General features: G+C 38.0%; 1 protein-coding gene across 2 annotated transcripts; it reads left to right on the top strand.

The window, feature by feature from the left end:
• The first annotated feature begins 6932 nt into the window (after positions 1 to 6932).
• LOC113694630 (probable E3 ubiquitin-protein ligase XBOS31) lies at positions 6933 to 16946 on the top strand. 2 transcript variants are annotated; one of them, XM_072056112.1, is made up of 3 exons: positions 6933 to 7644; positions 8240 to 8369; positions 14649 to 16946. In XM_072056112.1, exons 1-3 carry the CDS (start codon positions 7069 to 7071, stop codon positions 14834 to 14836), a joined length of 894 nt encoding a protein of 297 aa, XP_071912213.1. In that variant the 5' UTR covers positions 6933 to 7068; the 3' UTR covers positions 14837 to 16946. The 2 variants fall into 2 exon arrangements, with proteins under 2 accessions (XP_071912213.1, XP_071912217.1); XM_072056116.1 differs by having other exon boundaries at positions 14515 to 14782.
• The last annotated feature ends 6670 nt before the right edge of the window (positions 16947 to 23616 follow it).

Genomic DNA, 23616 nt, shown 5'->3' with positions numbered 1-23616 from the left:
GTGGGAACATATGCAGGGTGCCAGAGCAAGAGAGGATGGGAATAAACACATTGAAATTACAGCAAATTTCCTATGGCAAATTTGGAAGGCAAGAAACGGGTGGAACTTTAACCAGGATCTGAAAGGAAGTGACCTGATATCCAAAAAAGCAATGGAAGAATGGATAGAGTTTGATGAAGCAGGAAGGAATTCAGAGGTGACCAATGGTACGGGCCCCCAACCAGAGGACAGACAGAGCATGTTAGCTGGTCTAATGGAACAACATGTTTCCATTATGTATACGGATGCAGGAATGAATCAAACCAGAATGAAAGCAGGAATTGGAATCATTGCTAAAACTAACAATGGCAGGATTCTGACGACTTGGTCTATCCCGCAGCCAGGAGGTAGAGATGCAGCTGAATTGGAGGCTATCGCTATTAGAACAGCACTGAGCAAGGCTATTGAGGAAGATATGACATCCTTATTGATCCTCTCGGACTGCAAAGCAGTGGTGGATAGAATCAATTTAGGAGGCCATGGTCTAACCTCTCTGGACATGCTCATTGAAGACATAAAGCAGTTGAGTCTTTCATTCTGGAAATGCTCCTTCTTTCACATAAGGAGAGAATTGAACCTGTGTAGCCATAGTCTAGCTAAGTTTGCTGTTAACTTGGTACATGAAACTAGGTGGAAGCAATCCTTCCCTGTGTGGCTTAACAAAGAAGCCCACAATGATTTCCTGGCAGTTGCCAGCCTTTTGTAAATCTGCTATGCAGACTAATCATTGAATTATATAATACAGCTGAAGTTTGACAAAAAAAAAAAAAAAAAAAAAGTAACCCAAGTAGACTTGTGAAATCCAGAATTTCCTAGAATTTCACTTGTGGGTGTATAATACACCCGTTTGATTTAGAGGTAGTTCAATTCACTTTGGATTCCTCAATGATCCCTTCAGTTCCACTCCCTCGTTGTAGTGTAGAGTAGTGGTATGGAACAAGGTTGGATGAAGTCTGGCTTCATGTCTAGCTCCAAGTCTAGTCCTAGACTTCATCATGCATGACATCGTGATTTTCATCATTTTTCTATTTTTTTTAGTTGTATTTTCATTTTCTATTTAGTTTAGAACACTTGTAGCCTATAAATAGACATATCTAGTGATTTTGTATTTAAACTTTTCTCATAATATATCAACTATTGTTGGTTTTATCCAAGTTTTTGAGTTCTCTCACGTTTTTATGAATCTTTGATTCATGTCTGAGTTTCATTCGCGTAACAACATTCTGATGAAGGGTATTCGTATAACCCCTATACTTCTCATGCTTCTGCCACCAGATCAAGTAAAATAAGAATTATCGTATCTCAAAAAAAGGTAACTCGAGTGGGACTCCACATTTGAAAATTTGTAAAGGACAACGTTTTAAATTGGCAGTCCAATTCAATTCAAGTACGCCGTGATGAATTTGGACCAGCAATGGCTTCATAAGATCATCTCTCACAACAGATTTTGCCACCAATCCAATTCAATTCATGTCCGTCCGGACGAGCTGCATATTCTCCTTCCCTCTTGCAATGGCTCCGTTGAAAGGCTGATTTTGTCAACCAACTTAAAGGGTACATAATTCAGCAATGATATCTTTAAGTTTCAAAACTGTGGAATGCCGTATAGAGTGTGCAGACCACGTTCGCTATAATTACATTACTTCAGCAGTGTGTCTCCTCATATGGAACTGAAAGAACAGCATGGGCTTATGCTTAACCTGCACAATCATCATATTTTGCTATAAGGAAAAAGAAGGGCCGGCTCATTGATTTATGGACAAGATATTAATCTTTTATGGTATGCTATGGAGCCATTGATGGCTCAGCTTAGATCAAAGTAGAGGTGTCAAAATTGGTGATTTGGGCGGATTTGGGTTGGGTAAAATGGGTAATGGGTATAAGTGAGTCAACCCATTTATATCCATTTAATTAGATGGATTTAAATAGGTAAGTCAAAAAATGAATTGGCTAACCCAATTACCCATTTATAACCCATTTATTTTAATTTTTTATAAACTCATTTAAATTTATTTATGCAAACTAAGTTATCAATTTATACCGCTCTTTACACCCATTATTAGTTTTAAATATTTATTTATAATGCTCAATAAGTCTAATTACTAATTTTTTTCCATCCGTACTCTATGTCGCAAAATTACATATTATTTAATAATTGAATAATAAGAATATAAAATTTTGAACTAAGTACTATAAAAGTTAATATATAAACTTAATCCAAAATTTTTGAACCCCTAAATTTTTTTCATATATAAATTTAAAATTTCAATTCGAAAAGATAAGAAAAGAGGCTAAAACTTATCATAAATTGGTAATAATGAAAAATGAGCAAGTTAACAAACTAAGAAAAAATAAAACGATAAGATAAAACCAACAAATAATAATAATAATGAAACAAAAGTAGTTAACATCATGACAAAGTGAAAAATTTGAAAAAAAAAAAGGAGGTGGGGGAAGAGAGGAGACTTGGGGAAAGAATATTTTAAATGGGTTAATTGGGTTTGATGGGTTACCCAATAATATCCATTTTTTTATTAAATGGGTATTATTGGGTAACCCATTTATACCCATATACAAAAATTTAAGATACTCATATCCATCTATTCATGGGCGGATATGAGTAAATTTAGTTAAATGGATTGGTTTGCCACCTATAAATCAAAGTAACGTAGAAGTACGAATGTAACTGCTAGATAAATGGATGATAAAGTTTTCATACTCCATCCATCTTATTCGTAATCTCATTCTTCCACCTTTTTAACATAGAGCATTGATTGCTTTCCGATTTGCCAACTGAAATATATAGTAAACTTTTCTAATTCCCAATGCATATTTATCAAGTGAATATTATGAATCAAAAGGACAGACATATACGTTTTCTTAATAAAAACAGTCCAAAATCACACATTAACCTTTTTTTATTTTTTTACACACATTAACCATTTGGTTGCCTTGTATTGCAAAGCACACATTCACAATGGTTCTAGTAAAAACACTCTTAAAAACACTCAAAAACTAATAAAATACCCAAATAACACACCAAAAAGGTGCAAAAAATTTAAAAACACAGAGACCCATAAGAAATAGAGACGTATCACAAAATTTGATTTGACATAACGTAGTACACAAACTTGTTACTAGGTCATCCATTCGAGGGGTTTATGCGCAGGAAATATGGATTCCTACAAGATTGAGGCAAGTATAATTGCATTTTGGTACTATTCGTATTGTTATTGTAGTTCTTTCAAGATGTGGTGCATGTACTTATATATTGAATTCATGTATGTGAACAAAATTTATGTTAAAAAAAAGAACAAAATTCATGTATATAACAAAATAATGTTAATATTTATCACATCAAATAAAATATGCAAAAGTCATGCAATCACATCAAAACCACAAATATACTTGTCCAAATCTTCTTCTTCTTTTTTTGTCCAAATCCAATTGCTACCTAGTTTTTTCTTCAATTCGGTGCGTAACTACCCCACCTTGTTAATAAACAATAACAAGCTCTGCCGGCCAAATTACTTTCTATGTTTCTGACAAAGGGTCTCTGTCAAACTCAAAGACTTGAAGTCTCCCCTCCACTAAACAAGAAAAGAAGAGAGGGACTTGATGACGTCTCCTCCAAGTAAATTGTTCAATTCGTAATTGCAATTTGAAAATCCAACGCTGCATTCTCGGATCGTGGATTAGAAAAAGAGCAAATGGTCCCAAACATCACCAAACTATTTAGTTTGGTCCAAAAATTAGATAAATCAATTTTCAAAGATTCAATGGTTTAAACTGAGTCATAACACTTAATGAAATGATGCAATGCAGCCCTCAGGGGCTTGGTCTGGTGGCTGAGGGTGCTGAAGATGGGGCTTCAGGTCCCTGGTTCGAACCTTGCTGCCAGCAAGTTGTTGAGGGTGGTGAATAGTCTGCGGGGTCCACTCCCTGCGGGACACACCTAAAAAAAAAAAAAAAAAAAGAAATGATGCAATGCAATTCGAGTCATTGAATTTTTGAAAAACGAATCTATTCAGTTTCTGCGAACCTTTAGTTTAGCTTGTTTTGATTGCTAACTTTAACATGTTTTTCATAAAAAAAAAAAAAAAATGTCACTCAATTATTAAATTTGCAACTTCTCCGTCATTCCATCTAAATTTTGGACTATGGCAGACAGCATGATGGTCAGTCAAGCTTTACAATTAACTTTCTAGGGGCAAAAACGTCAGAACACAGCATTATATCACTCGACCCACAATCGTCCTCTGTTCCTCATCATCATCATCATCTATAAAATTCTCCTGCTCAACAATTCTTTCTTCTTCATCCATCCTCATCTCCAGTGGCTTGTTCACCTTTATGTCCCTTTACTTTTTTGTTTCTTAGCAGGTAAAGAATGGCACTTAAGAAGTTGAGAGGGGGAAGGGAATTAGAACCTTCTTCTCCATCTACTTCTGCCACGGCTACTCTTTCCTCTTGGCCACGCGGTCGATTATATTATCAACAACAAATTTGTCTAAATGGCAAAAAATGATCCTAATAGTGGTGATACTAAATTAACAACACGAGTACTAATTCTTCTTCCAATAGCACATTTATCTATGCCAATGGTAACAATGGTAATCACAACAACGATTTTATTGCTGCTTCCGCTGCAATAACCCGGGCTATCCCACGTGGCATTTTTCTTGGATTCCAATCACAACCACCACTTGAATAATTCTTCCATAAATTCTTCTTTTCCTATGTGTAGTAGGAATCATATTACTATTATCAACAGCAATAGTAGTAGGATAAATTCGGCTGATTTTGTTTCTTCATGGTTCGTTATTTTGCCTCCACTATTTGCGACCGTCAAATCCAATGTCAATCCTTGTGCTGCCACGGCAGTGGCGTTCTCGTTGTATTCCAACTCCCTATGCCGCCTCCATTTAAGTCCCCTCCGGAACCTCTTCCTCTGCTGCTACTCAGTCTGCTATTAGTATATTAGAAAACGACTCCAAATTCACGCGGCAACCACCAGTACCACCCGATGGGATCCAAGCGTGGAATACACAATTATTGAGATATCAAGTGCAAAATAATTTAATAATAAACAAGTCACATGCATGAAAGATAAACGACATACAATATTTAACGTGGTACGGCTTCACCATTGAGTCTATATCTACGGAGAGAAACTCGTTCTTTATTATGAAAGGAAAACCCTATACAAGAATACAAGTTTAACCTAATCCCAACTCTTGTATACCATCTCTCATCTCTCAAGAACCTTTTTTCACACCCCATGTATAAGACTACATGTTGCCCTTGTGTACTCGTGTATGTTTCTTGTATAGTATGTCAACCCACCTATTTATAGATAACATTATTTGGCTAAAACCCAAATAACAATAGGAAATCAATTTTAATTCCTAGATTTGTACAGTATAGGAAATAGTTACTAATCCTAAACAAAATAGGAAATTCCTTGACTAATATTTCAAATAACTAAAACCAATTAGGAAACTAGTTACTTTCACACAAAATAAGAAACCTTCTTAAAAGAAATTAGGTCAATTTCCTAACACCACCTCCTCCTGGTACTATTGCTTCTGCCCCTTGTTCTGAGCTTGCGTCCTGGGTTCCGATGAGGTTGATGGGGGAGTTTATGATGAACACGATCATCTTCCATCTACTGCTGGAGGAGCTGGACTTAGGTGTGAGCGTGAGAGAAACTGAAAATGAAGTCGACGACTACCAGTATTTCTTTGCAGCACAAGATTATGACATTATTGTTCCGGTACAGGGCAAGAATTGGGCACTGAAGCTCAAAACATATCCTAATCAAATACATCAAAGTTCTCTGTAGAGTATTAATTTGATTATCCAACTGATTACATTAACTTAATCTCCTTCCTTGACCTCACAACTAGACATAGAGGAAGTTCAAACAGCGAGGAACTTACAAAATGTTTAATGGAACACTTCTCTTTTCCAATTTCTGATTTGGCTATATGTGAAATTTACTTCTTGTCATCTCCATATCCAATTTTATAAAGTATTTTATTTTTTGTTTTATAATCTTTTGTTTTCCAATTTGGTCCATTAAAAACAATTGATCCTATATCGATAAATTAGGTGGTTTGAGGATTGAAGTGCTAGTCTAACCTTTTCCTTCTTCTTGCCCCTCTTGTTCGACTCTCCCCAACACAAATCAAGTGCAAGCAACAAGCACTCATCTATTGTAATAGCACCACTTTTGTTCTGTATCAATATCAATATTGTTAACCCTAGTGGTCAGGGAGATTTTTTCACTGTCAGATTCAAAATTCAAATCGTGAACCTGGTAATTGGGATCACAAAAGGACACGGGAAGGGGTGAAAGGTAAAATAAAAAATTAAAATATCAATATTTTTTTAAAAAAAATTATAATTGTTGCCGATCAAAAATCCCAGATTTCAAAAAAAAAAAAGGGAGATGAAGTGCAATGCTTGAATGATGGAGGCATTTGTACATTATGGACATAAAGCTGCATATTGTGATGCGATATTGGAGAGAGTGTGATTATATTAGTTGTAACCATAAAGTATATTTGCTACACAAGTGTATATACCTGGCATATCATACACATTGGTTTTCAGATTAAGTGAAAAAACTGCAGAGGCTAAATTGATATGCTCGGTCGACTAGAAAATTGGAGTATGAAACTGAAAGATGAGACCAGAGTAATAAATATAATGCAAGTGCAAGAATTTTTGGCCCCATAACGAGAAAATTCATGGCTCGCCCCTGAATAGAGCCAAGACAAAAGACAATTGCTGAGACATAGGATTAGGGAGAACAATATAATATTGGATTAGGTAAGACTTGGAAAAAGGAATCATTGGATTGGGATTGTGTAAAATGCCAAGGAATGTCAGTGAACCTTCCAAGCAAGTTTCTTAGCTAGGGCGATGAAGTTGTGCAATATAGAAGTATTATCCGTGGCTTATAAATATGAGGTGAAAAATTGCTGAATTAAGTATCATAGGAATTAAGTATCATAGGAAGTTATGGAGCAGATACTGGCTGAGGCCGCTCAATCAGGTGACATAAACGCCTTATATGATTTACTCCGGCAGGATCCAACCCTTTTGGATAAATATGTTGAGCCATCATTTGTGGATACGCCTGCACACATAGCAGCAGCTGCTGGCTCCACCCGTTTTGCCATTGAAGTCCTAAGGTTAAAGCCACCATTCCGCACGAAGCTCAACCCGGACGGGTATGGTCCACTGGACTTGGCACTGCGAAGTGGGAAAACTGGAACAGTAATACGGCTGGTTAAGCATGATCCTGAGCTCATTCGCGTCAAAGGAAGGGAGGGGTTTACGCCTTTGCACTATGTAGCTGAAGTGGGCGATGCTGAGCTTTTGGCTGAATTTCTAGAGGCATGCCCGGAGTCCACTCAAGATTTGACTAATGGAGGAGAAACGGCTGTTCATATTGCTGTGAGAAATATGAATGTCAGAGCTTTACAGGTGCTCCTGAGTTGGGTCAAGAGAAATAATAAGGAACACATCTTGACCTGGACAGATGAGAATGGAGATACTGCCTTGCATATTGCAGCCTCTACAAACAACTTTGAGGCAAGAAATCTTTTTCCTAATTTTTTTTTCTTTTATACTTATTAATTAAATATGAAAATTATGCAAGTCTTTTTTACCTTTGCGCATATTTTAGAAGCAAAGTTCATTAGCTTAACTTACCCAAAAAAAAAGTTCATTCGTTTAACTAATAATTACTCATATTTTGGTGTAATTCCCCAAACTTGGCCCATTTGAGATTCGACCAAACATCCAGCATAGGCTCTATTGAGCACCATTTTGATTAAGTTTGGTCCTCTTGTAGGTCTCCAACTCTTAGCGGTTTAGTATGTTCCTTCATGATTTTGCTATACACTTAAACGTTCATGTTTTGTAGCTCAAAATTTTGTCGGTGACAATTCGCTTCACCAAATAATGTTACAATTAATATGATCAAATAGCAACTTCACAAAATTATGTTGCAATTGATGTGATCAAATAGCAACTCTTCATATACATTGGGAGTTTTGCTGTAATTTTTTTTTTTTTTTTTGGGGCAAGAAGGTTATAAGCATGATATCTAAAAACTGCTTATATGCAGTTTGTACAGTAAGCATTTAACTAGCTAATTTTATTGACATCTTGGTCACTTCTTCAGGCTGTCAGGTTGCTAATCAAAAAGGTGAGAATAAATGAGAAGAATTTAGAAGGTTTCACATGTCTTGATACTTTCATGGGACTGCCAATCACAGGTGATGAGAGGATTGCCAAAATTTTAAGTAATGCAGGTGCGAAAACACCTTCATCTCTACGTCCACTTCATACTTTTGCCCATATTCTGAGTTCAAAGGCAACATTCTTTTTTTTTTTGTCGAAACGATAGGATAATTTCATTATAGTGAGGGAAAATTTACAAGTGCGAGCAACGGCTCGAGAGAACTTTACAAAAAGTGTTCAAAGACACTGAGGAACATTCCTTTCCTCATCCACAATAATGCCTAAGGCATCAACACTTAATTTTCTACTGTTTAACATATTTTCTTCCTTACTCAAACCAAAGGAGCACATGCAAAACAGTCTTTTCACATTCACAATATCCTCCAGCAATGTAGCCATCCTGCTGTCCTGTGGTTGTGTTTTTGTTAGTTGTCTCAACAGCGCCTTGTTGGCAAAATTGAGCTTGATTCTGCTCCACTGATATTGCGCAGCTTTGCACAAAGCTAGCTTTAATGCTAGTGCCTCATCTAGTTCTTGGTTCCCCAGGCTTCTTTCTGTCAGCTTCCAATCTGCAATTTTTGTGCCTGAAGTTGTCCTAACTGTGACTCCAATGCCTAGATTGTTTTGTCCTTTCCTTGTAGCTGTTGTCAAGTCCATGATCATAGTTCCCCGAGCTTCATTGCCTTGGCTTTGTTGATCATGCATGTGGGCTGTTTCTTCTGTACTCGTTTTATCCTTTGATCTCTCTACTTCCACTTGCTCCAGCCATTCTTTATGTGCTTTTTTCTACTGTTCTCAGAGGTGATGATCTGGTTAAGCTCTCAAACTCCTTCTTGTTTCTATCTTTCCACAATTGCCACAAAATATTTGCTATCAAACCAATGTGTTCCTTCCCTTCTAGTCTTGACCTTGCTTCTGAAATTCTAAGCCACCATCTTCTGAAATCACCCTGCTGGTCCTGAGGCCCGTCCCAGTGGATAGGTGATGCCTTCCAGATGTCCACCGCGTGGGGGCATGTTAGCAAAAGGTGTTCAATTGTTTCCTGTGCCTCTCCATAGGTTCTACACATTGGATCGCCCACTTTTGTTCTTCTACTCACTGCTTCTCTCACTGGTAAAGCTCCTTGTATACATTTCCAAATGAAGAGCTTGATTTTGTGTTTGATGTTGAGTTGCCAGAGTGTGTTCCACATCTGTACCACTTGCTGGTTCCCCTCTGTATAACTTGAGCCAGCTACCTCTGGGTTACTCTTCCTAGCATTCCTGTTGCTCTTCATTTGGATTCTGTAACCTGAATTGACCGTATACACCCCTCCTGCCTGTGGTTGCCAATAATAGCTGTCTTCCCTCCCTGACAGACTTAAGGGGATACTTAGGATCCTCTCAGCATCATCTCTGTTGAAGACTCTAAATATGGTGTTCTTGTTCCATCTGTTGTGGCAAATGAGCCCATCCACTTTTACCAGCTCACAATTGCTTGGTTTACTTGTACTTGGCATTCCTGTGATTGTCTCTGGTATCCACTTATGCTCCCAGATTCGTGTATTTCTTCCATTGCCAATTCGCCTGATCAGTCCCATGTCCATCAAACTTCTTGCTCCCATTAAGCCTTGCCAGATCCAGGAGGCATTTTTGGGGGGATTACATTGTAGTATGGATTCCTTAGGGAAGTATTTAGCTTTTAGCACCTTGCTCACAAGAAGGTTTGGCTTGGTGAGGATCCTCCATATCTGCTTCCCTAACAGTGCTTTATTGAAAGCTTCAAGGTCCTTGAAGCCAAGACCTCCCTCATTTCTCTTTCGTGCCATTCTTTCCCAAGAGATCTAGTGCATTTTGTTTCTACCATTTGTTTCTCCCCACCAGAAATTGGCCATCAGAGCACTAATATCTTTGCAGAGTTTTCTTGGCAGCTTGAAACATGACATGACATACGTTGGCATGGCCATAGCTACTGACTTTAGCATTACCTCTTTCCCTGCTGAGCTAAGGAACTTACTTTTCCAATTTTGAAGCCTTCTTTGATGTTTTCTCGCACAAAGCCAAATATCTGGTCTTTGGTTCTTGAGATCACCATCGGGAGTCCTAAGTATTTCCCTTGCTTTGCTTCAGTCATCCCTCCCAATGCTTGGCATACTTCATTCCTTTGTGCATTGGTCATGTTTCTGCTGAAAAAGACAGCAGATTTGTCGAGATTGATCAGTTGGCCTGAGGCCTCTTCATAGAGTTTAAGAACCTTCATGACCTCAGTAGCTTGATGCTTGTCAGCTTTGCAGAAGATGAGGGAGTCATCAGCAAAGAAGAGATGAGTAAGTACAGGTCCTTGCCAACTGATTTTCAGTCCTTGAATTCTATTACTATCTTCAGCTTTCCTCAGCAAACTAGAGAGTCCTTCAGAGCAGATTAAGAATAAATAAGGAGACAAAGGGTCTCCTTGTCGTATACCTCTTCCTGGAGTCACAAAGCCTTTGGCTTCTCCATTGCAATTGAAGGAGTAAGTTACAGTCTTTAAACAGCTAGTGATCCAGTTGATCCATACCGGGCAAAAACCCATTTTTTCCATCATAGCCTGCAAAAAATGCCATTCAACCCTATCATATGCCTTTGCCATGTCTAATTTGATTGCCATGTATCCATAGTTCCCTTGTCTCTTGTTTTTGAGGTAATGCATATATTCATGTGCAATCATCACATTGTCAAGGATCTGTCTATCTGGGATGAAGGCGGATTGAGTTTTGCTTATGCATTTGTCCAAGACAGATTTCAGACGATTTGCAAGGATTTTAGCAATGATTTTGTATAGAACACTACAAAGACTGATAGGCCTATAGTTCTTCAAACTGGTTGGGTGCAAGATTTTGGGAATCAGGGATATAACAGTATGATTTACTGATTTAAGCATGTATCCTGAGGAAAAGAAAGCTTTGATTGCTGGGATAACATCACATTTGATGGTACTCCAGAATCTTTGGAAGAACAACGGGGTCATCCCATCTTGTCCTGGGGCTTTTTCCGGGTTCATAGAGAAAAGTGCTTCATGAATTTCCTTCTCCTCCACAGCTTGAGTCAGCCTTTCGTTCATTTCCTGGGTTATGGATTGAGGAATACCATCTAGAATTTCTGACGTATCCCCCCTCCTTCCACTGTCAAATTGACAGGTGCCGAACCTGTGCAATAATAATAAATAAAACCTAACTACCACATAAAGCAGTCAATAATCAATTCGAGTACTGGAGCAGGGACTCTAGGTATGCAATAGGTTACTTGATTCACCCTGTTCCCGAAGAGTTTGCTTAATCCGATATACTTGAATTAATTATTTAACTAAATTTACTAACTTAGTAGACAGTGGTAAGCAGGGTCGTCTCCTCAGGGACTGGCGAGAAATTTATTTCTTTTCAAGTCAAGATTAATAGGGGGTTTTGGGATTAAACGACAACTAAATAAATTAAATGCAGAAAATAATTAATTAAAAGAAATAACTAAGAGAAACTCTAGCCAAGGGTATACTTCAGAAATGGTTCATGCAACTGATCATTGATTCAAAGGTAATTCCAACATTTATTAATAGAGTGGTTATAGTTGTCTCGCACGCGCTAAACAACCAACCCTTCCTTAATTTATCGATAGCTAAGGTACGACCGTTAACTATTTCCCTAACCCAAAAACAACCCTAGGTACGACCGTAGGATTTAATTTCTGGTTTGCATTAATAATTAGAAAGGCCCAATCCTAATTAACAAACACGCTACGAGGGTTTGTTTAAATTAGATCGTATGTTTCCCTGACATAAACCCAATTACGCCAGTTGCTACTGGGATAGAGATAACGAACAATTACGGATTCAATTACCTCTATTTAGCAAAATAGCCTGTATGAATAATTAATTATTGCGCACTAATCAATCATACACAAGAGCTATAACAGTTAAAAGCAGGAAACATATGAATACCAATAAATGGAGGAAACAATTAAAATAAATTAGATCTCACAGTAATTGTTGAACCAAGTCCTCAGTTGTCCCCTTCACTAGAATTAAGAGGTTAGTCCTCCATTAATGGAGAACAACCATGCGAAAGAGCTATTCGAACCTTACAAAATTGTTCCTGGCCAAATCGGCCAACTAGCCAAAGAAAAAGTCATAAGAACAAAGCAATTGTGCCCTTTTTATTTCTGCCGTGAGAAGAAGAACCGAATTTGTTGCTGCCTTCAACTCTTAATCACGCGGGATCCGGCTTCCCTTTTCCTATTTTCTCGGTCGGCTAAAGGAGCAAAATCAAGACCAATTACAATGCTATCCAAATTAGCCAAAGTCCAAATACAAAGGTCCACCACCGTGGCTTTCTCTCGATGGTCCCCACATAGCAAATCCAAATAGAAATTCATGCCAAGCCAAGTAGACCTACTAGGAGTCTAATACTTCCCTCTTTTTCCTTTTGGTAGCCACGAAATTGAAGGAATTGATTTTCCTAATTTTTAACTTTTTTAAACCAAATAGACTTCCTCCTAATCTTCTGTCAATAATCCACGTAGACTCCATTTTGAATTAGAAAACTCTTGAAAAATCACATTTTTTATCTCTTTTTGCTCCACCTTCCTGCAATTAGTACCAAATACCAAATATAAGTAGAATCAATCAATTAAAATAATATTTGGCTAAAATCTAGGTAAAAATAATTATAAATTTAGCAACAAATTATGACCTATCACAAATAAATCCTTGAAGAAATCTGAAATCTCAGTCACTACCTCCTCCTCATTTGTTGTCCAAGAGCCATTACCTCTCTGCAAGGTCCTGATTCTGTTGCTCACTCTTCTGCCTTTAACATAGGAGTGAAAATATTTAGTATTCTTATCACCCTCCCTGAGCCAACAGATCCTAGCTTTTTGACACCAGAAATTTTCTTCCTCCTTATAAGCTGCTTTCAATTGGTCTTTAATGAGAGCAAGGATCTCTTTCCTATTGTCAAGACTCGATTCTTTAACTCTCTCAAAATCCTTTTTCAACTCAGAAATTTTTTGCCTAGAGTTTGCTTGGAAGGTATTCCTCCACTTCAAAAGCTCAATTCTGCAATTTTTAACCTTCTTAGTGACCTTGAACATTCTAGAACCTTGTTCTTCCTTACTCCAAGCTTGCTCTATCACTTGTTGTATCCCTTCCCTTTGGAGCCATCTTTTATCAAAGTAAAACCTCTTCTTTCTCCTCTCTTTCCTCGGGTCAGTATCTAGTAACAGCATAGAATGGTCAGAAGCAAAAGTGTCTATGTGCTGACAATTAGCCTTTTCAAAAACTTGGAGCCATTCCATATTACACAAACATCTATCCAACCTTTGTCTAACCTCACCTTCATTATCCCAATGGTTACTCCACGTCCAAGGTTGACCCTCAAAACCAATATCTATTAAGCTATTAAGATCTAGGGATAATTTCAGAAACCTCCCCTGAGGTTTCTGACAGTCTCAAGGACCTCCCCTGAAGTTCCGAAAATCCCTTATACCTCCCCTGTCAGATTGTTGGGTCCCAAAATGACTTGAAAAACGTTGAATTGACACAAATATCCCTGCTGTTGAAGTAATATATTCTGATAATAACATGAATTAATTAGTGAAATGAGTAATAGAAAGGATTAAGTAACTTAACTGGAATTTGATAATAAAATGAATTGCTAATTTGGGCTAAGAGAAAAGGCGCCAAAAATTGCATCAAACTAGCAAGCTTTTTGGTTGGACTGTATCTTGCATCCGATAAATACGAATTCCTAGAAAATTGCCTAGAAAATTTTCTAGAAATTTATTTATCGGATAAAATAAATTTAAACCCATTGTTGAATAAAAGACCAGCTCTTTATGGCTTTCGTCCATTATACTTACAGAGTACCCATTTTCCTTCAATGCGAGGTCATGTACCTTGCATTTAACAAATGCAAGGTCATGTACCTCAGTTTCCCATCATTGTTTCGTATGATGCTTCCATATTTTGGCATGATTTTTCCTTTTGCTTCAGCTGTAATGCCATGTACTCAATATAAATGATTTAACTGCAAATTATAAAATGATTTACAATTTGCAATGAAAGCCAAATTTTAGCAGTTAAGGCTCTAAATTCATTAGAACTGGAAAATTTTTTTATTTTAATTCAATAAATTTTTTTATTTTATTTTAATTTCGGCATTCAATGGGTTTAAATTTATTTTATCCGATAAATAAATTTCTATTTAAGGCACCTTGGGTATTCTGTGAGTATAATGGACGAAAGGCATAAAGAGCTGGTCTTTTATTCAACAACGAATTTTAGCAGTGAAGAAACCTCAGTCACAACCCAACAACATTCACTGGTTTCTCTTGCAACTTCAGTAGGAGGACTGGAATCGAAGAGTTTGCTAATGCTGCTCGAGCTGATGCTTTGCTTTGTTCTGATTACGCGGAAAGCAAGACTTCTGATAGAAGGCCTCGGTCTAGAAGCTCCCTTCTATTCCCTAACAAGCAATTCTGATTCAACAACCAGTCGGGGAAGAGAAGGCAGTTCTCTATCTTTTGATTAGCAAGGAAGGCGCGCTCCAACCCCAGAAGAAAGACTCCTCGGACTGGCATCACTGCCCCGTTCTGTTCCAGGGATAGATTCCTTGTTTGTTGCTCATTGAAGAAGTCTTAGTTTTCAGTTAGCTCTCGGCTAGCTCTCTGTAAGGTGATTCATCGCATGGCGCATGGAAGGGCTAAGCTTCTCTTTTCCCTGAAATCCCTGTCAACAACGTAAACAACTCGTGAAATTGGACTCATGGCCGAAGTCCTGATTCGGCAAGCAAATCAGACAACCAGTCCTTGATTCTTAGAAGACTCGGGAGTTGACATCAAATCCTGGCGCTCGGGGCTAAGCATTAGCATTAGACAGAGAAGAACCTGCTTCTGAGATAGACAGAATGAGAGTGGTCTGACATAGTTGAACGAAGGATTAGCTCAATGAGTACTAAAAAGGGTGCCCTATTTTGCCGGTCGAAGAAGCAGTTAGCTGGATTGAAGTCCCTTCTCTTCAGAGGTTAGCTCTGCAAATGCATTGGATTTGTTTGTTAGCTCTACAAGTTGCAAATGCATTGCAACTTCAGTAGGCAATTATATAGAGCTCCAAAGCAACACTACTGTTTCTTATTACCGTTACAAAGAACTACTTTGAGAACCGTTGGCATGAACTAGAAGACAATTTCTTGCAATACAGCCTTACCTTTTTCCATCAGTTTCACATACACCCCCCGCAATTTCAAAGGAACTAGATTCCATTGAAATTTTCAACATAAACATCCTCACTAATGACAATCTTGAGGGCAGAGGTGGAATTTGATTATTTTCTCTCTCCTGAAACACATTTTATATTCATTGTCCACCTCAATTGGGTTGGACCTGAAACTATCTACTTAGTTTTAGGGGAGGTATAAGGGATTTTCGGAACTTCAGGGGAGGTCCTTGAGACTGTCAGAAACCTCAGGGGAGGTTTCTGAAATTATCCCTAAGATCTATAAAGTCTCTAAAGTCCTTGAAACTTCTCTCCTGCCTTAGGGCTCCTCAAAGGCAACATTCACCAATACCGTTCTCGAGCTAAGTGCAGATCCTGATGGTTGTTTTGATGGCTTGTCAAGTGAGATGCGAAATGCCATCCTTATGGTTGCTCTAGTACTTTTTGCAGCTAGCTATCAAGCTGTCCTAAGCCCACCAGGTGGAGTTTCATCAGGAGGTGACACCATTTTGTTTAGCAACAATTCTTGCAATATTTCTTCTAGTTCAAACTTTGCCAGCAAGAAGACAACTATAGACACCAGCGACGCCGCAGGAGAAGTACAAATGGAGTCGGAAGCGTTCGGGCCGTTTTATTTCTTCAACACAATAATTTTCATTACCTCTCTTGTAACTATCTTGAAGCTGCTTCCCGGGGTATTTTATGTGCGGCTGGTCTACGTTGTTCTTTCAGGAATCTACGGCGTCTCATTGAGCATTATATCACCAGAATCACCTACTTCTACTGCTCTCTATTTATCCATGTTTGGGCCCTACTACCTTCTTTTTATCATTGTACATAACCTGGGTGCTCTGTGGCGTAAAAATAGAGCCCGTATTGGTAATTATTATGTTACCAGAGATCATCTACGACTTTGAACATTCTGCAATCTGAACTTCTACTGGCAAGATCCCTGTCCATGTTGGGATTATCTCACTTCCCGATAACTTTCAGGATCTTAATATTGTTACTATCAGTTTTGAAGTCAAAGTTGCAGCCTCTTCCAATCAATCTTCCGCGACAAAGTTTCTGCCGACAAAATGCGCAGGCTGCCCAAGTGGGCGACCGCCCTGGAGTGCGAAGAGTCTCAAACTTGCAAGGGATAACAACTCTACTCTGACTATGAACAGTCTTGTGCAATATCCTTAACGGTTGCGATGGTGATATTTTGACTTCCTCTGTTGCTGATTGTGAAGTTAATGGAAGATATTAAGCTAATACGAAATTAGTTCCTAGGAAAGCATGTTTTAGCGATTACGTAATTCGTGGGTTTGTATCCGTATTTAAGCCCCTTTCGTTTTTCTTCGTTATATCTTATAGAAACCGCAGGTCTTGTAAAAAATCTTATTATTGGTCATATAAAATGCAGGCCACTTTCTTCCTCTAAATTATGAATCAATTGGTAAATCAAAATTCTCACTAACCTTGTAGTTGAAACATCCCTTGAATATTCTTGTCATGAAGTTGATGAGGAATGAACTGGTGCTTTTGTTACCACATTTTCACCTTGTCGAATAATTTTCTTTCTTCTGAAATAAGCACTGCAATGACAATTCTGATTATCACTTCGAGCTGCGTTGGCATCTATGTAGCTTTTCTAATTATTGTGATTGCTGAAATTGAGTTTCTCCTACCTTGAAGCAATATTTTAACAAAACGTACATTTCTACATTGTGTTCGAGTAGCTTTAGTCAATGTTTGAAGAAAAAAAAAAACAATTTGCTAAGTTTGAAATTGTGTTATATATGTTACAGATAATTTCGTCATGCAGAATATGAGATTATTTTGACCCGTTAAAAAGTTGATGGTAGGCAATAAGTGTCGATGTACAAAGTATTAGTGTTAAAATGTTGTTGGGGTCCAACTTCGGGGGAGAAAGTGTTATTAATTGAATAATGCAACATTGCCATTAGAGTGATTTTGATTAATCTCATTTATTGCAAAGGAGAAATTGCAAAGTGTCTACTTTTACAGCAAAAGTGTGAGAAAATGTGGGTGCTGAACCCTGTCAGATTTGCAAGGGAACATATATCCTAATTTTGATCATGAGTGTTACAGGAAAGTTGTTTCGTGAAGTATGAAGTATTATTTAATTAGTCACCATTTGTATGTGTAATTGTCGATTTGATTCTACTTGTAGCGGATTTAATCTAATAATGGTAATAGAACTATTGGATTCAAAAGAAAAGCACATTGGTAGACTTACATCCCAACGAACTTACTTTTTCCCAAAAGACCAGGTGTTAGCCTTTTCCTTTTGAATTCTGCCATCCGACAATTTCATTGAACCTTCCAATCAAGTTCTTAGCCAGGGCGATCCGGCGGTGAAAGTGTAATGGAGGTACTGTTTCCTTGCAATATATATACTTTACTGCTGAGAGTTTGCTGAATTATGTCTCCTGCCAAGTTATAATGGAATGGAGCAAAGATTGGCCGAGAGCCTGCTCAATCAGGAGTAGGGGTGCAAAAGATTCTAAGCTACTCGCATAATTTGTGAGTAGCTCAATCAATAGTTTAACTCGAGCTTAATTTTGATCAAATTCGAATCGTTGAGTTCGAGTCAAGTTCAAACTACTTGTTGAGTCAAGCACATCCGAATTCTAGTTTGCTTGGCATTTTTGCTGATTCTTCAACAGCTATTGTCACAGAGTACTACAAGACTTTAGCCCCTTCATTCCACTTTCGAGGAGGCTTGATCCTTCTAGCACGATATTTATCCGGAAAAAACACCTTTTTCTTTGTGGTTTATGTTGTGCACTTTTATTCTTCTTATTGACCATCATAGCTCGAGAAAGCAAGTCAATTTTTAACTGCTTTAGCTCTTTCCCTTCAAAGATCTAATTTATTCTACTTTAGCCCCACTTGCAATTTATTATGGGAACTTTTGAAATTTTCTGAAGCCCCGCTCGGTCAAGTTGTTACTTTATTAATTAAAGCAATTAATGGAAGAATCAATCACCTCCTACTTCATACTCCATTTATTTCACTTTGATAGTTTTGATTTTTTTTTTATATAATTGAAGAAAAATTAGCTGACTTTATTGAATGAGTAAATTTAGTCTACTATTTTTCTAAAATATCTTTACATTAATATTAAGAATATCAATAATTATTTTATCTTTACATTAATTATAACAACAACACTGATGGAGGTTACACTATTTAAGACATGAATCAAAGCAACTATTGAATAAAGTTATTGCAATCATCCCACAACAGCCGGGTGGGCCTGAACGTCAGCCAGCAACAAAGGATCAACATGATCAAGAGTCAAGACCTAATTTTTTTTTTTTTTATAGAAAGTTTCCTCATTTCAGATAGAATACTTGACCAAAATATCCACTTCCGGATCAGAAGCGATCGTCCACTCATCAAAATGCTGAACTGCAGCGGCCGGACTGACCATCCACAGAATCGACAGCAAGCTCTAAACGATCGCTAAGTTGATTCACCAGTAACAGAAGATAAACTCGATTCTCATCTGTGACCATTCAGCAGATACATATCCTTCTCTATGCTTTACCGCTCCTTTTGGGCTTATAACTAAATAAATATGACAAAATACACTTTACCCCCTGATTTAACAATTTTTCACATAACCTCCTATAGTTTCAAAAGTTATATATAACCCCCTTATAGTTCGAATTAAAGTATCAAAGTAAGGGAAATGATTATTTGTGACGGAACCCTTGAAAATGTCAAAATTATCCTTATTTAAAAACTAAAATGGATAAAGTGACCAAATATATAAACATAATATGCATGACACTCTAACCCTGTATGATTTTTTGTTTTACCATATAAATCCCTTATAGTTTAATATTTTATCATATAACTCCCTTATAATTTTTAAAATATATACATAATCCCCTGTAGTTAATAAATAATTTTTGACTGTACATAGGGGTACTTTTGACATATTAGTTGACTCCATTATGGAATGCAAATTTTATCATTTTGATACTTTAATCCAAATTAAGAGAGGGATATATATAGCTTTTGAAATTATAAGGGGGTGACAGGTGCCGAACCTGTACAATAATAAATACCTACTCGAGAAAAATACAAATTTTGTATATAGCGGTGAGTAGGGTCGAATCCACAGGGACTGGAGATAATTCGTTTCTTCTAGAGTCCAAAGTATGGGGGATTTTGGATTAAATGCTAACTAAATAAATTAACTGCAGAAAATAATTGATTAAAAGGAATAATTAAGGGAAAACTCTAGCCAAGGGTACACTTCAGAAATGGTTCATGCACTGATCATCGATTCACAGATAATTCCACATTTATTAATAGACCAGTTATAGTTGTCATGCACGCGATAAACAACTAACCTTTCCTTAATTTCTCGATAGTTAAGGTACGACCGTTAACTATTTCTCTAAACCAAAAACAACCCTAGGTACGACCGTAGGATTTAATTTATAGATTGCATTAATAATTAGAAATGCCCAATCCTAACCAACAAACACGCTACGAGGGTTTGTTTAAGCTAGATCGTATGCTCCCCTGACATAAACCCAATTACGCCAGTTGCTACTAAGATAGAGATAACGAACAATTACGGATTCAATTACCCCTATTTAGCAAAATAGCCTATATGAATAATTAATTATTGCGCACTAATCAATCATACATAAGAACTATAACAATTAAAAGCAGGAAACACATAAATACCAATAAATGAGGAAGCGATTAAAATAATTTCGATCTCATAGTAATTGTTGAACCAAGTCTTCAGTTGTCCCCTTGACTAGAATTAAGAGGTTAGTCCTCCATTAATGGAGAACAACCATGCGAAAGAGCTAAGAAAAGAAATCTAAAACTATGCTAAAAGCCTAAACTAAAAACTATTGATTGACAAGAGTTCTCTGTATGTTTGTCTCCTTTTTAAAGCCAACAATGACTAAAGCTTCTTATCCCTGTGGTCCCCTGCTGAAATTGAGAATCAAACCAAAAGTGGGGCTCTACCGAATTCCTTGCTTTTAGTTTTCTATTGCCCGTAGGACTCCAATCTCCTAATCAGCAAAGGAAATGCAATCTCTTTGTAGCACCATGTGGGTCCGGTTGTTTGAAATCCCAATTATCTCTAAAAAGTCCCTCATTTTTGTAGTTTTCTGTTTCACTTCCAGAAATTGAGTCCAATACCAAATATAAATAAATATTAATAATTAAAACAGTATTTGGCAAGGATAAAGGAGAAAATTAATAATAAAATTACTAACAATTAATACCCTATCAATTCCCCCCACACCTAAATCATGCTTGCCCTCAAGCATGAGAGCAGCAATTGAACACCAAAATTTTGACAATGGCTATCGCTCTAACTACCGTATTGCCAAGATACCCAGAAAAATATATATCACGCATCACAGTTAAGATCCAAGAAAGACCACTCCGGTTAGCTTCCCAACCACCAACTTTTCCAATTTAAAGCAAACTAATCTAAGAAAAAGGAATGGTTGCTCACATTTATCAGTAAATGGTCCAGCTATTAACCAAAATCTCGACATTAAGATCATAAACCGGCAAGCTGACTTATTCACATACTAACACAATCTTTATTTCACTTCTTTTTTCCCTTTTTTTTTTTTTGAATAACAAAAGACTTAGTCTATAGCCCTTAGAGCCTTTTGACGCGAACTCCAACATTTGCCAGATGGAGGAGCCCGGTTACTCAGCTCCAATCGCTACGGGACCACGCACTCATAGCAACTACTACCTTTTGACGCGAAAATCGACACTTTAGGTGAAGATTCCCGGTTATTCAGTAGTAATCACTAGCGGAGTACAGTCAACTCTTATTTATAACCATAAAGCACAATAACTAAAAATAACACAAAAATAACAGCAGCCAGCCTCAAATTTCTAAACATGAAGAACTAAAATTAATAATTGGACCAATTCACATGAAAAATGCCAACAATCATTCCCTATGCCTAGAAAAGTTAACCAAAAATTAGAAGAGTCAAGCAATTACTGATATTCACCAGAGAGATGTCCCTGAATTCAACCACATCAACTTGATACCTTTTTATTAATAAAACTTGGCAATAGCATAATTAGAGGCAACAATCCAGCATCAAAACTTGGTAGTCACAGAAGAGCTGACCACTAGAAAAAAGAAAAGAAAATAAACGAAAAGGTAGATAAATATCAAACTAAAAATAAAGGAACAGCCTTTAGAAACTAAAAACAAAAATACTAGCACCCCAAACTGACCCCCCCACACCTAATTCACACATTGCCCTCAATGTGATAAACTAACAGCAAAAGGAAGGAGAAGGGTAACGGTACTTCCCTGAAATTGTCAAAACAGGAGTGGGTCGGGCGGAGTGCTGCCAAATTCTGCACCATGTTATGCAACTTGCATTCGGAGTTGGACCCAGTCGTTAGCCCCTGGGGTAGGAGGAGGCTGCGAGTGTCTAGGTGTCCTAAACCTAGAAGCGAATCTTGGCCTTACCATGATCTCTAGATGTCACTCTAATCACAAGGGACTACAATTGCCAACAGATAATGGAAACAGGAATTTCAAAGTAATAACAAATTTTTTTTTTGTTTAAAACCAACCCAATGAACAATAGGCACAATTCAATCACCCACAGGTTATACGAATACCTCAACACTAATAACAAATGCAATCAATGAGCCCCTGTGGTCCAAATGTAGTCAAATTCAGAATAAATTTAAGCGTAACAGGCACCTCTTAATTTAACCAACAGCCGCAGCAAATTACCCACAACTCGACACAAATTATACAATTTAAACACAAATGGACCCAAAACCGTAACAACTGGCTCCAATTGGACAGTTAAATACCCAATTCAACCTGCTAAAATTAGCAATTGACCACAGAAATTGGCAATTCCAGCAACCACCGTTCAGGATTCGACAATTTAAGCACTAATGATCAAGAAACTGTAAGCAACAATGCAACCAGTACCACTGGTGTACACACAGGGAGGATTTAAATCAAATAGCAGCAACTCAATAAATATCAGAAAAATATCCCCACGTATGGCAGCAATTAAACCCAATTCCGTCCAAAATTTTACCCTAGAAATTGCCCAAAACAACACCTTCTTCTATTCATCAGAAACCCAAACACAAATTCCAGAAATTTATGCTAATCGGGGAAGAAATTACAATACCTCCACCTGTCAATTTTGACAGGTGATGACGTAGCAATGGAGGAGCGTCGGACAGCGGCGGTGCGGCTCCTCAGCGAAGTGGACCGTGAGGTGGTCTGGTTGTGGGCGAAAGCTGCGCGCGAGGGAGGAAGTAGGAGGTTGACCGCTGGTGGAGATAGCCGACAGCAGTGGCGGCGGAGGACAGCGGACAGAACCGGAGGAAAGCTGGAGTGGCGGTGGTGGTGCGCCGTGGGCTGGACGAGCTGTGCGGAGCAAGGAGGCGGCGTGCGAAGAGCTGGTGGCACACAGCAACGGCGGCGATGTGCGCAGAGCTGGAGTGCGGCGTGCTGGTGGCGCGGCTGTCGCGGAGCTCGGGCAGGCGGCGGCTCTGGTTGAAGGAACAAGAGAAAAGGGGAAAGCAGGGGCAGCGGGGAAGAAGGAAGAAAGAAAAGAAAGAAAAAAAGAAGGAAAAAAAAATTTTTTTTTTTTGGGAAATTTTTTTTTTTTTAGAATAAGAAACCTCCGACTTAGCTGTGGGCACGCCTAAATGCCCCTAGTCTTTTGACCATCCGTCGAAAATTCTCGATCCGTTAGCGTGACCACATGACGTGGGCACGTCTAACTGCTGTAGAGTCCGCAGATCCTGAACGAAAATTTCTTTCCCTCAGGCGTGACCACCTGGCGTGGGCACGTCTAACTGCTATAGAGTCCGCAGATCCTGAACGAAAATTTCTTTCCCTCAGGCGTGACCACCTGGCGTGGGCACGTCCAACTACTAATTTCCTGCCACCAAACATCAAAATATTAATTGACACTAACACTTAACTAAAACTTCAAAAATGCATGAAAACTGAAACAAACAGTCTTGGGTTGCCTCCCAAGTAGCGCCTTTCTTTAATGTCTTTGGCTAGACACTTTCATGTTT

The sequence above is a fragment of the Coffea arabica genome, chromosome 1e (genome assembly GCF_036785885.1).
Source record: "Coffea arabica cultivar ET-39 chromosome 1e, Coffea Arabica ET-39 HiFi, whole genome shotgun sequence".
In the NCBI taxonomy this organism is placed as follows: Eukaryota; Viridiplantae; Streptophyta; class Magnoliopsida; order Gentianales; family Rubiaceae; genus Coffea; species Coffea arabica.
Note: the sequence above shows the minus strand (reverse complement) of the source record. Positions and strands in the feature narration are given on the sequence as shown.

Excerpts from the sequence above, each read along its gene's own strand:
- LOC113694630 (XM_072056112.1), top strand. The coding sequence starts at position 7,069 with ATGGAGCAGATACTGGCTGAGGCCGCTCAATCAGGTGACATAAACGCC. Across the intron at positions 7,645-8,239 it reads CCTCTACAAACAACTTTGAG|GCTGTCAGGTTGCTAATCAA; the intron begins GCAAGAAATCTT and ends TCACTTCTTCAG. Across the intron at positions 8,370-14,648 it reads CAAAATTTTAAGTAATGCAG|TAGGAGGACTGGAATCGAAG; the intron begins GTGCGAAAACAC and ends TTGCAACTTCAG.